General features: G+C 37.4%; 1 protein-coding gene across 10 annotated transcripts in view; it reads left to right on the forward strand.

Annotated features, from left to right (window-relative positions):
- The window catches only part of LOC104146473 (protein patched homolog 1), a 73,471-nt gene that overhangs the window by 33,780 nt on the left and 25,306 nt on the right, over window positions 1-14,385 (forward strand). For 9 of the 10 annotated variants that reach the window (XR_011137461.1, XM_068925587.1, XM_068925586.1 and 6 more), the window contains 8 exons: window positions 538-685; window positions 1,541-1,672; window positions 1,968-2,123; window positions 2,758-2,856; window positions 4,158-4,283; window positions 10,460-10,578; window positions 12,625-13,027; window positions 13,509-13,818. Coding sequence is in view for 9 of the 10 variants with exons in the window: in XM_068925587.1 (XP_068781688.1) it covers window positions 538-685; window positions 1,541-1,672; window positions 1,968-2,123; window positions 2,758-2,856; window positions 4,158-4,283; window positions 10,460-10,578; window positions 12,625-13,027; window positions 13,509-13,818 (1,493 nt within the window). In the remaining variant the exon portion in view is untranslated. The remainder of the gene's footprint in view (window positions 1-537; window positions 686-1,540; window positions 1,673-1,967; window positions 2,124-2,757; window positions 2,857-4,157; window positions 4,284-10,459; window positions 10,579-12,624; window positions 13,028-13,508; window positions 13,819-14,385) is intronic. The other variant, XM_068925588.1, reaches the window with a different exon arrangement.

Genomic DNA, 14,385 nt, shown 5'->3' on the forward strand with positions numbered 1-14,385 from the left:
GTTGGATATAATTGCCTACTATGGAAATTTATGATGAATAATTATTGCCTTTTGGGTATTCCTTGCTGCTTGTCAGGTATTAGGAGTTTAGTCTGGCATTTCTCTCCAAGAAAAAGACCAAGGTCTTCAAATGACAAATTGCCAACAACTTACTGCATTTACAACATCTCATAGAAATAACTAGTTCTGTGTCCTCCTCATAGTAATATGTCTGTTAATTATGATCTTTATAACTGATTTGTAGGGTTACATTCTCTGTTCCTGAAACTGATTCTATTGAAAATAATGGCAAAACTCTCATTAACTTCAGTGAACCCAGATTTAGCCTCAATACTGTATAGACCAGTACAGCTGCACCAGATACATAGTAGAATAATTATACTCTGTTCAATTTTAATGTGAACATGTGCCCTATAAATTCAAAAACTCATGCAAGCTTCTATTAGGCTTTCATTTGGGACTTTATGCAATGGAAATCACTTCCTGAAAATGCTTATTTTATGCTTCTTCCTCCTCCCTCTTTTCTCCCTGCTACAGTGCCCAGGCTTTGCAAACCATGTTTCAGTTAATGACTCCAAAGCAAATGTATGAGCACTTCAAGGGGTATGAATATGTTTCACACATCAACTGGAACGAGGATAAGGCAGCAGCAATTCTGGAAGCCTGGCAGAGGATGTATGTTGAGGTAAAATTGAAAAAAACCTAGATAACATACTATAAAGTCTTACTAAGATCCACTGCCTTCTGTCATGGCTTTACAGTATTTGTTCAAGGAAGATGCTTAAACTAGAACTGTGAGTGGTTGTCTCTTGGTTTTAGCTGCAACAGGCTATTTATAAAGGCAAATTTCTTCCCTTTTTAATTAAGGTGCTTGCTTATTCACACATGAGAAGCCAGGAAGGTTTTGCTGTTTGCTGTCTAGAACTCTAGAACTTTTTTGCTTTCCTGAGACTTAAAAGGAACTGAAGAGCTAGACTGAATTTAAAAGCATCTGGTTGGGTTGATTACTCTAAAGGTGTCTGGAAAACATTAGCTAGCTACTGACTCCTCTTCCAGCAGCAGTCCTGGCGAGGAGGCCATGTGACAGTGCCTGGCCTTTGTGTCCCAAGCCCTGACCTCTGCCACGCTGCTTCTGACCTCTGTGAAACAGCCAGGCAGTGGGGGAAAGATGAGCACCCTGACAAGCTCTCTGGCCTTGGATTAAAGGCAAAACTTGTACAACAGCAAATCAGTGGCAGAGTTATGGAAGGAATAAACCTCCTTACATTTCAGGATTTAAATTAAATGTTTTGAATGAGCTGCAAGTGCAGTGGCCTTTCCTGAAGGATGCACATTCTACTTGGATAATCAGTAGCTTGCAGGGAATAACTATCAAAAATATTTATTTCATGCAGCATCAGTGAAACCTCTTGTGTAGGATGTGTGTCTTAACAGGAACGCTTAAGGCATAAGTAGTTGATTTCAAATGTGTGCTGTGGAAGATGACATGCTTTTGGTTTTTTGTTTAAAGTCCCACTAAGTTTTGTTTTTCTTTTCATAGGTTGTTCATCAAAGTGTTGCACAAAACTCTACTCAGAAGGTGCTTTCCTTCACTACAACTACCCTAGATGACATCCTAAAGTCATTTTCTGATGTCAGTGTCATCAGAGTAGCTAGTGGCTACTTGCTAATGGTAATAAAATATTTTTATTTAATTGTCTTGAGTAGTATAGTAAGCCTTAAACAGCTTCTTTATTGTTACCAGTCAGTGGTTCAGAACATTTTCAGAATACTTAAAATTGTCAGTTTGTAAACATTGGCTTCAGAGTTGTCACCTATTCCTCTATGTAACATCTCTAATGTGTCTATTCTGTTTAGAAATGCTTGTAAGCTGTGTGTATTCTTGGGGGGGGATATAGCTGTTAGAGAAAGATCCATTCTAATATTTTGTTTGTGTCTCTCTTTTTTTTCCCCTACTCTGCTTTCAGCTTGCCTATGCCTGTTTAACAATGCTGCGGTGGGACTGTGCCAAGTCTCAGGGTGCCGTAGGGCTGGCAGGAGTCTTGTTGGTTGCACTGTCAGTGGCTGCAGGATTGGGCCTGTGCTCATTGATTGGAATTTCCTTTAATGCTGCCACAACTCAGGTATCAAGGAGCCACAAGTCTGCTGCTAAATTACAAGTACTTTGTTAGTAAATGAACACATTTGAGTCGATCTTTGAGGAAAAACAAGAGCTGCAAAAGTATATGGATTATTAGATTTTTTTACTTGTGCCTTCTATCTCATAGATTGTGCTGTGAGAAATCAAGAGATAGTGCTGCCCTATGATATTAAAAAAAAAGGGCAGATATCTTTGCAGTTTGTTTCATTAGGTAGATTTTGGAATATTTGTTTCACTGTGTCCCAATGTGAGTGTAGGCATCCAGTTGTGCATAAGCTGCTGCAGGTGTTGTCCTTACATCTGAATATATCAGGATGTTTGAATTCTGCAAGTATTTTGAAAATAATTTGAAATATTCTCTAGTATTCTTTGCCTACCCGAGCCTTGAATTATTTTTAGTGCGGTTTTGTGCCCATACATGGTCTACCCCAAGTTCTTCAGCAGTGTTTGAAAATAAAAGAGCTGTATTGCATCCTTTTGATTTTCATTTTACTCTTGGATTTGAGTTCAAATGTAGTGTGAAAGTTATTTTAATTAGCCATCTAATGACTAGCTGCATGGTAGATCATAGAAGTAAATATATTAATTTTCTTGTCCTTTTGTTTTTTTTCCCCAAGGTTTTGCCTTTTCTTGCTCTTGGAGTTGGTGTCGATGATGTTTTCCTTCTAGCACATGCATTTAGTGAAACAGGGCAGAATAAGAGAATTCCATTTGAGGTAATGACAAAATGGGGAGTTGGGGGAAAACAAAAGAAAAAGCTTCACATAGGAAAATATATTGTACCTAGAATTGATTAGTAGGGTTTTTTTGGGATGTGTGGGTTTTGGGGTTTTTTTGATGATGAATGCAATACACGTGATCTTAGAATATTTTGGAACATTCTTTTTTTTTTCTATATAGTAGTGTCCTAGATTTATTTTATTTTGGAAATTTAATTTATAGCTGTGATATAAAAGCTCATTTACATAATGCAAATTCCACGTGTGCCCAAAACTTAAGTGAAAGTCGATGTAAATTTTGGAGCAAACTGAAATGCAAGAGTCTGATGTTAAAATGATAAAATATTTTTAATGGAAAAAAAATCTTTATGTGTAAAGGAAGAGATGGAGGTCAACTTAGAGAAGAAACATTTTTACTTGCGTTCACTATTACCTTTGTGTTATATCCTTAAATGTGTGTTTTTTCTATATGTTTTTCCCTGTTTCTCTTTCCTTTTATTTATAATTGGCCATGACATTCCAAAGCATAGCATCTTCATGTTATGAAATCTGAAATCTCCTCACTTTTATGATCTTTGACCTTTTTGTTCTCAGTCCAAAGTTTCATATCCAACGTACAAATCATTTAAAAGCAATGTATGTTTGCCCATTTTGTTTTGTACAAGCAATGTCTTCGATGTACTCTTTTCAGCTGGTTCAGCATGCAGGGCACTACAAATGTATTCTACTACAAATGTATTCTATTCTACTACAAATGTATTCTACTACAACCTCCATATACTTCAAAATAGCCTACTGGGTTGGGAAAGGGTCCTGTGTGTATATGCTTGTTTCTTTCTCTTTTTTGTGTGTGTGATCCCTGGTTGTTTTTTTGGTTGGTTTATTTGTTTTTGCATACTTCAAGACATGTAGATACATTATGTATCTATGCTGTTAATGCATGCTTATTTTGTCTGAAAAATGATGAGAACACGAAGCGACTGCACTGCTACAAAATACATCCTACTTAATAACAGATTTATTTGATATCTAATGTCAGTATTCATGTAGCTTTGACTTTTGAAGCTAGAGTCAGCTTTGATAATACTTTCTACCTTCAAAAATGTTAGCGCTTCATGTGTCATCTGCTTTTCTCCTGGACGCTGTTTATTGTCAGATTTTTTCAAATGCACACTTGTATTCAGAAGTTCCTTGTAATAGTTTTCACTGTTACCATGTTATATCTATATGATGACCCCTTCATTTGCAGGACATCACCTTATTCACTTGACTTTTAAGATACACCATTTATTTTGCAGGACAGAACAGGTGAATGTTTGAAGCGAACAGGAGCAAGCGTAGCCCTTACATCTATCAGCAATGTTACTGCTTTCTTTATGGCTGCTTTAATCCCTATTCCTGCTTTACGAGCATTTTCACTGCAAGTAAGTTTATATGCTGTTTTGTTAGCTCCTATAGATGGTCTCATCATGGGAGGCCAATGATAACTATTAGTGTTAGTGTTAAAGTCCATGTTCAGTGCTTCTGCAGTTCACTGAACCAACATGTGATTTCTGGATGATGACAACTGCTTTTTTTCCTTGATTCTGCTCCTCTCATTTCTCACACCTTGAGTCTCTCACATCCTATTGGTGGGTGAATATCCTGCCTCGTCCCAACTGGGTTGAGTGCAAAAACCAAGAAGTATGCAACTAAGCAGAAACAAGTCTCCAGCAAGATTTGAATTCTTAAGACAGTCAAGAGCAGTAGATTGTATTCTAGTTTATAATACCATTGCATTTCCAGAGTAGGAATTCAGTCCTTTCATTGAGGTTTGTCCAATTTGCTGCTGTTATAAACCACAACCAAAGTGCAATGACAGCAGTGAGAATGCATTTGCCACGTTAATTATTACTGCAGCAGTTTGTACTGCCTTATTCTGAAAGTAAGTTTAGCAAACTGTTGGAGAAAACTTCATCAAGAATTTTATGTTCCAACTGTTTTGAGAGAAAATGTGAATTTTATGTGCTGAACCATGTATCGCTCACTCTCCCTTTCTCTCTTTTTCTCATTGTCTTCTCATTTTTGTTTGTGATAATATATCTTCAGGAAGATGAAATAATAAAGGATGCTGAAGAAAGTTTCTTTTAAAAATAAGGATGCTTTGAAGAAAGCTCTGGGATGTTCTCCTCTGACACAGCTTTAACACAGAAGCAATTTATAGCAGTGTCTGACCTTGGTGCAGAGCAGGAAAACTGTACTTCTTCAGTAGTCATTTTTCTTCTGTTATAGCCTGGCTCTCCAAACATTTTTCATTCTCCTTGAGCCCTTGACCTAACCAGAGGAAGCAAGGACTGCAATTTTTCTTAATATCTGTGGCAATTATTGCTGTTTTCAGAGATTTAAGCATGTCTGCATTAAGCTGTAAAATGGTAAAACATTCATGATTGCAGTTAAATGACCAATAAACATTAATAACTTGTTTACAATTTTCTTTTCAAAAGGCAATTTGGTAGTAAATAATAGAGAAAGTGAAGGAGAATAAAGGCATCATTGGTCTGCTGCGTAGTTGGCATTTGAGGAGATATCTGTGGCATCTAAAACTAGAGCTTTTGTCCTGAATGCTTAGCAGTATTCAGTTCTGCTGCCTTGCCAAAACCTAGATTTCTCTTCTTACAGGGAATATGACAGTGAATTGTTTTATATTAGGGCAAAGACCAGAGCAAAAAGGATACTGAAGATCTTTACTAGGAATCAGAAGGTGATGCATTTAATCATAGCATTCAGAATCAGATAGCCATGGCAGATTTTGGTGGGTGGTCTGTATTTCTATATGGATTTATTTATTTACAGTCTTCTTCCTCCCTCTCCTCCTTACTCAGGCTTGTTTAAACAAGAATTCCTTGCTGTCTTTGATAGCTTCCTAGCAAAATTTAGAAAGTGATGAAGTACTGCAGTTTACTTTTCACAGATGCTGACTTCTCATCTAGATAGTGAATTTTTAACAGATGGGCTAAAAATAGGATTGCTCTTGACCTTATTTTACTCTTCGTTCACTTTTCTTAAGGCATTGCAAGATAATTGTCAAAGTTTCTATAACTTTTGAGGCCCAGTATCTTTAAAATAACCCAGCTGCTGAGGGAGAATAAATGGTTTCCTGACTAGCCCTGCATGTGGAAACCCAACTTTTAGTTAGAAACTGATGTTTTGTGTATCAGTGCTTTCTTCTTTCTCAGCTTCTTTTCTGTCAGCTAATGCAGTTCATCGATACCTGTGAATTATTCATTTACTTTATGGAATTTAAACAGTGCAAGTTTGCTGCTGTCTCAGGAGTTTGTTAGAGTTAGCTCTTGCTGAGTTAAACAAAATGAAATTGGTGATTTTTAAAGTGAGATTTTTTTTTTTGAATTAATTCCCTTATGGGGATAGGGACTGTTTTAGCTTTTTAGCTGTCTGCAATTTTTTCCCATTTGTTAATCTTATTAGCCCCTTATTTGAGGGGGTTTAGGCTTTGAGATGCTGAATGTATCCCAAGTACTCAGTCACAAGCATCACCTGCAAGGGAGTGCTGGGGACTTTGAAAGAGTAGGTCCTAAGCTTTCAGATGTGTTGCACTTCTTAAAATCCGGGGAGGGGGATATTGAAGAAATCCCCTGAAAGTGTTTGAAGTTTGCTGTAGGGATGTCTTAAATATATCACTTTGTTTTGAGGATAAATGAAGGAGGCATGGCAGAGTATAAGTACTGCACACAGAATATTCAGACCCCCTTATGGAATATATTCTGCCCTGGAAAGAGAAGGCACAGCTTCATAAAAATTCACCTAACTCTTCTTGCTTACACCAGAAATTTCCTCCCCTAACAGCAGAAAAGTGGTATAGATTCACCTAATGAATAAGGGTGGAACTTTGCCCAATAAGTCTTAGCAGTAACATTTTTTTCCTCACAGTATGGATGACAAGTTTTTTCCTATATATAAAAGTGCATTACCAGGTGGTGGTGGTAGGTTTGTGGAAAGAATGTAAGTTTTTAAGCTCATTCATTATCTTACTATGCTGAAGTGGTTTGTCCCCCTCCTCTTACCCAAGTCTTTTCACTTTCTCTGCTCCTGACATGAGAATTTAACAAGCAAAATTAAAGCCTAAGGGGAAGGGGGGAGGATCTGAGTCTGTGCTGTCAGGAAGGAGCTGCAGATAGGCAGCAGCAGGGTAGAAGTTTGCCTGACAGACCTCCTGTCTGTTCATCACCTATATATGGCTATATACAGCACACCCATTCTCCTTGGGTGGGCTGCCAGGAATGGCAAATAGCAGCACGTACCTTCGTCAGGGCCCCAGCCTACCAGCCTGGCTCGCTTCTCCCTCACTGCCTCCAGCACAGACTGCCATTCCTCTGTTTCAGTTAACAGTTGCTGCAGCAGCAGCAATAATATTTTTAGGCTGTGCTTTATTAAAAGATGCTTCTCAGAAAGTGACCAAAATTTTGTCTGCTTTGTGGCATTTTCTGACTTTGCTCTGATGTTCTCATTTCAGTGAACTCCTTCATTTCACACCCTTGAGTAGGCCCCATGCTTTTTCCCCTTCTAGGACTAATCTCACCTTTGTTGGGTTTTTTTTTTTTTTTTTTTTTCAAGGAGAAGGCCTGAGGCCCTTTCCTCTCCCATTTGACCATTCCTTTCTGAAAGGGTGAAAGCAGATGCCCTGCCTATTCCCAAAAATCCTCAGCATGCTTTCCACTCAGCTGCTGCTAACAGATTGCCTGTATGCTGGGAGCTGTGCTACCACAGACTTTTGTTGGTGCTTTTCCAATCAACATAATTGTTACAGATTGTGGATATTACCAAGATTAAGATCACATTTTTTCATAAGTTCCCATTCACAGCCACCAGACTTCCATGTAGTATTGGGAGGGGAAGTGTTGGCTGATGTGTCAGTATAGAGACTCAGTTGCTCCTTAACAGCTCTTCCTTCTCTCCTTGCTAATCTGAATCTCAACCTACTTCTCCTTCCTCTGTCTCGTTTGCTTCCAGGTGCCCCTGGAGTTGGGGATGTAAAGCATGAATTGAGATCTCAGGGAGGCATGCTGCACCTTATCAGTTCATTGGGTGTTTTTTGATGAGACAACAAATTAGAATGGATATAAGAACAATATTTTATGTATTTAACTATGACAACTGAGGAGTGATATGTCCTTGAAATGCTGGGGTGAGAGGGGGATGAGAGAAAAGTGTATAATATATAGGAAGCATGATGTTAAGCTGTAGGAATTCATTAAAATACAAGTCCGGATAGTGAGGATTGTTTAGAAGTGTTTGACTTGTAGGGTCAGTACATCAACACCAGTATGGCATGATGGAAGATCTAGTTGTTTTAAAAAGAGATGCAATGTTAATAAGTGGATTTACTATGTGTTGCTGGGATAGCTCCCAACATTCTTCTTTAAAAATCAAATGTGAATGCAACTAACTTTAATGGCTTCTCTGCCACGCACTTAAGTATTAGTTCTCAGGTTTAGCAGCATTTGGGATTCAAGGTTGTTGGACTCTACAAAGAGAACTGATAAGGCAGGAGGTGTTTATAAAAGTGAGCAGAAGTAGAGGACTTCAGTTAGTTTTTCAGGCATGCTGGGAAGAATACAAATTCTTGGACCAGGCCTCAGCTGATTTTTTCCATATCTCAACAGTCCTTAGCTGATCCTTGATAGGAGCTTTTGGTTAGACACAGCTAGTTACTCATGTTTTATGGGTGATTCAACTTTCACTGATTTGGCAGCAATAAATAGAGCAGTTGTATGAACTAGGTCCAGCAAACACCTTGCTTGCAACAGCAGCCATTTGTTTTCCTGACAGATTCAATCCATTCTGGAGAAGATCAAAAGGAAATCACTTAATTTTGAAGTCTTGGCTCTGACCTTACATACCTTTCTATGTGGATACTTATAAATCATGAAATGGTCATTGGATCTTTTCTCTCAAAGATTAAAGTGATAGTTAAATGCTAATTAGTCTTTAAACACTAGATAAACTCTGTTTTAATGGTTATGTCTCCAACTAATCATCAGGACCAAAATCTTACTTTAAACAGGCTGGAGACAACAAAAGAGAACCACTTTTGTGTACGATATATGTATGATGTTATGATTGAAATAACTACAAAATATTTACATAACTGATTCTGCCATTCTCACAAAAATAAAAACAATAACTAGCCTTTTATTATCCTTAATAGGTTCAAAATCCTTAAAATCATTCAGCAGGTTACTACTTTGATTTTTCACAGATAAGAGACAAAAAATCAAAATTGCGTTATTTAGGGTCATGTAAATCAAGTATTTTTAAAACATTAATTTTGGATGGCTTGTCTTTTGAGTTGCCAATTTTGAGGGCTGATGTTCAACATCAAAAGCAGCCATTAATTTATTTTTGGAAAAAAGAGGACCCATTTACATCAGACACTTAATTTGTGTAACCCAATTTTAGTTCTTTTTTGACTGTCTTAACCCAAGTGGCATTTACCTCAGAAGTTACAGATGGAGGAACTTGATAGTTTATATACTTTCCTCAGCCTGAAACTGGGCTATGATAGAGATTCCTATGGTTTGTATAATGTGTAGTAAGTAAATAATGGGTAAAATATAAGGGTTTCAGATTTTTTTTTTGCCTGTTAATAGCTCAACCATTTTTTTAGTTGCCTTTTTTTTTTGTTTTAAAAAATCTTTGTTGACTTTATCCTTTGTCTCTACTACTCTCTTCTAATCCCACCTGTGCCCAAATTTTCCCTTTGTGATGAATAGTGCTCCTAGCTACTCTGCACTACAAATAAATGCTTTTAACAATAACGATAGATACTGCACCATGACATATGTTTATAGAGATTCTCTGGAAATCTCTGTGTAGGAAAGGGTTATCGTTTGAAGGGAGGGCTGTCGTTTTTCTTTAAGTAATGTTTACTTTACAAATTAACTTCAGTATCCTTGTTCTAATTTAAGACTCATTTTGGTAGACTGGCTCATTTATCAAGTTCAGTTTAACACAAGCAGGAATGTTCAACAGATAGTCCCAAGATGTTACTCTTTTTAGCTAGCCTTTAAGTACAGCAAATGCATAGCTATTTTACAAAATAGAGCAGTTTCATTAACATTTATTTAAACATTTATTTTATTATTGATTTAATAATGTCCTTTCATGTTATTGTGGTACTTAAGTTACTTCAGATTCCTTAAATGTGAGAACTTAACTCCTAGTTCCAGGTTCGATTTTGCTTCCATCTTTTTGTACTGTGAGACTCTCCAGTAGGGCAGAATCTCATACAAAAATGTAATTAATTGACTGTCTTTTCCACTTAAAAAATCTTGGTGCCACCACATCTATAGGTACAGAAGTATAAAATAATATGAAGTTTAATATCAAAAGAAATGAATTAACTACAACAGACCTATCATAATGAAACTGGAATGTAAAAATATACCTCCCACTTCCCTCAGGAAGCAGCTTGAAAGCATCTGATGACTCAACAGGATAAGTGGGTGGGTGGGTGAGAACTAAAAGGAGATTTTAGGCTTGGTAAAGCTGATGCCCTAAGTGAAGCTTAGTAACGACATCTTTTCTCGTGGTTGATTTCTAGGCAGCGGTTGTGGTGGTATTCAACTTTGCTATGATTCTGCTGATTTTTCCTGCTATCCTGAGCATGGACCTTTATCGTCGGGAAGACAGGAGGTTGGATATATTCTGCTGTTTTACAAGGTAAGAATGTGTGATAGAATTGCAGTATGTGAGGTACATCATTTTTGTGGTCACCAACAGTGCTACCACCCCTTCTCAGGTGTGGGAGGTTTTCATTGCAGCAAGATGGGAGGAGGGTCATATGTTATTGTCATGGTTTTATTGCTAGAGACTGAATTATATTTGCTACCTTGTTTTTTGCCTGACTGAAAGGAAAAGTTAAAACATTTCTCTCCCTCTCTCCCTCTCCCTCCCTCTCTCCCACTCACACCCTTTTCCCTTCATTCATGTGCATATTCATTTTAACTATTGGAAGGCAACTTTCTCAAAGCACATATGACATCTAAGCTTTAGTAATGTCTATAAGTATTCTTAGAGTTTTATGGTGTATTGCAAGATGTCCAGTGCTGGTATTGGGTAACCTTGGAAGACCTGATTCCAGTCTCTTATGGAAGACTGTAAATAACTTGGATACCCAGAAGCCTTAATTATACTTAATCACTATGTGTTAATTTTTATGCTTTTTAAGCATTGAAACTTAAATACATAAAAATAATATAAAAACTATAAACATGACTTCCCTTTAGTCTGGTTTTTCATAGGACTGTGGGGAATTCAGGATGCTCAATACCACTGCAGGATAGTGCTTGGTAAAGTTTCTGTTATGGCTCCAATATTAGTTGAGAATTGTAGTATGCACGCTCTTACCTAATACAGCTTTGTATTAGGCCAGATCTGAGGGCAGGGTTATGCTAGGAGGAGACTACTGTCATCAGTGGAGCTACTGCTTAGAGATCAAGCATGTTTTCTACCTTAGTTTTTGCTTTTGCCTGTAATGAAGAAGACAAGCTGCATTTCTACACATGCACTTTCACATGTATGTCATAACCAGGATGTAGAGAAAGCACTTTGTGTCCTCTTAGCCTTTCATACCTACTTAGGAGCAGACATAGTTTGACCAATTTAACTTCAAAGTCAAAGAGAGAAAGTGCTTTCCTAAATTTGTTTTTGAGGGGATGGTTAGAGCAGGGAGTTGATCACAAGCCAGGACTCCTGCTTTCTATTTCTGATTCAGCCATAGTTTCACTAACTGGTCTTAATGTGCTTGAATTTTTGGAGCCCTGATTCTCAGAACTACAGGGCAGTCAGACCTTTCATTTATTCCCCTGTCTTAAGTTGCACCAAATGTGAATCAGAATTTGGGCCCACGTACATATGAACGAATTCAGTTAACAAGAGCTTTCTTTGTTTAGGTAGGCAACATTCAGAATTCCTCTTTTTTGTAGCATTTGTCCACTTGGTGAAAAATCTCTAATGCTGTTTTCTATTGTCACTTTGTTGTTTCTTATTTACAGAAGGGGGCTCGTCTCTGATAACTTATTTAAATAAAATGAGTATCTGTTATGCTTTGAAATATACTACAATAAAGGGAATGATTCAAAGAAATACTTCTGTAATTTTGTCTCCATGTTGCCTGTCCTTCCTGTGAATTAATCCTTGCATATGTTTATTTCATTTTTAAAACATGCAGTCAGTGTATGGCAAGTGATTTCAGCCTGTCTCCCAAAAGCCTGAGATGTTATCCAGAAGGCCCAAATATTATTTAACAGTTACTTTAATAGTTCTAAACAGAAGAACTCAGCATGTCATATGTTTACATTTTGATCTTCTAAATAGTTTAATCCTCAGCATGGTCACATAGATGCAAACTTGCACACCTATTGTGCATTCAGACTGTATGTGATTATCTGGCTATTGACCTGATTAGTGTGTGTAATTAATGGAGCAATGTGAGATGGATGCCAGTGTCTTCAGACAAATGCTGGTTTCTTCTTTCTTGGGCACAAGAAATGTGTATGTTCTCAGAGACCTTCACTTTCAACCATGTCTAAGAAATATTTCCTAAAAGTGCAGAAGGAAATCCACATCAAAACATTATGCTTAATTAACATAAACCATCTAATAGTAGAAGCAGGCTCAAATAGAAGCAGATTATTCTGTTTAGCCTGATTTAAAAAAAAGGACCTATCTAAATATGAATGTATGTTTTTTTCTCTCCTCTTACAGTCCATGTGCCACTAGAGTGATTCAGATTGAGCCTCAAGCATATGCAGAAAACAATGATAATACTTGCTACAGTCCTCCACCCCCATACAGCAGTCACAGTTTTGCACATGAAACTCGGATTACAATGCAGTCTACAGTGCAGTTGCGCACAGAATATGATCCTCATACGCAGGTGTACTACACCACAGCAGAGCCTCGCTCAGAAATATCTGTGCAGCCAGTGACAGTAACACAAGATAATCTCAACTGCCAGAGCCCAGAAAGCACAAGCTCGACGAGGGATTTGCTCTCCCAATTCTCAGACTCCAGTATGCACTGCCTTGACCCACCCTGTACTAAATGGACACTCTCTTCTTTTGCAGAAAAGCATTATGCTCCATTTCTGTTAAAACCAAAAGCTAAGGTAACCAGAAAACTATTTACCCGTTTTTCAGAAATAGACTTCTTCCTTGCCCAATAGGAAAGTTATCCTGACAATAGTATTAAATATAAGGAATAAATAGAACACTTTTGGAATAACAATTCTTAATTATTTTACAGTTAATTTCATAATTTAAAAGTTTTATCTTGCTAGTGCTGTAGTGACATACTTCCCAAATGTAAGTTGGGGGGGGTTCAGTGACTTTCATATTCATTTACCATATACATTTCCTGTTCATGATCTAGCGCCCCTTCACTAAAACACAAATTAGTTTGGGCTTGTAGAGTGCGTGTGTGTGTGTGTGTGCGTGCGTGTCTATATATGTGTGTGTGTATATAAATAAAAAAGCTTAAAATTATAGTGTTGGGTGCTAATTTTGAACCTGGTCCTGTAGTGTGCGATTATGAGTTGTTAGTTTTGGTTAGAAACATAAAACCAAATGCATTTCCATTTTCTGTTGCAGATTGTGGTTATTTTTCTTTTTCTGGGTTTACTTGGGTTCAGTCTTTATGGAACTACCCGAGTGAGAGATGGACTGGATCTCACAGACATTGTACCACGGGAAACCCAGGAATATGATTTTATTGCTGCACAGTTCAAGTACTTCTCTTTCTACAACATGTATATAGTGACACAGAAAGCAGACTATCCCAATGTCCAGGACTTGCTTTATGAACTTCACAGAAGTTTCAGCAACGTGACATACATTTTGTTGGAAGAGGATAAGCAGCTTCCCAAAATGTGGTTGCACTACTTTCGAGACTGGCTGCAAGGTAAGAGACATTTGCATGACCTTTTTTTTAATTTTAATTCTACAGTAGCAACCACTTGTTCACTGTAGTAATGCTCTCCTCTTCTGATAAAGCAACATGACTAAAGCCTAAACATGACTAAAGTTAATCCAGCAATTCACTTAAATTCTTTGTGGCTAAGTTTAGTCCCCAATAAAACAATTTTGAAGCTTTAAAAGATTATATCCATGAGAGGCCATCTCATGTCATTAATTTCTACACAGCTAATGAGGAGATGATTCTTAGAAAACACGTACATAACTGTCAGTATTTGGGGTATTTTCTTCTTCTGAAAATATGTTGGGCAATATTAGGAAAGCTGAGGCCGCCAAGTGACATGCATAACAAAATGATTGTTTCCTGTGTGTTTAATGCACTGATAAATCAGGCAGAGCAAGATTTCAGTTATTAGTTTTGATTTTTTTTTTTAATGGTTTTCAAATATATTGGATCCATTCGTTACAGTCGTCTTACTGGAAGTTTTACTTAAAATATTTTGCTCACATAAGCATATTCAACTGCAAGAGAAGGCAATACTGGCAGGAAGAA

Source organism: Struthio camelus, chromosome W, assembly GCF_040807025.1.
Source record: "Struthio camelus isolate bStrCam1 chromosome W, bStrCam1.hap1, whole genome shotgun sequence".
NCBI classification, from domain to species: Eukaryota; Metazoa; Chordata; class Aves; order Struthioniformes; family Struthionidae; genus Struthio; species Struthio camelus.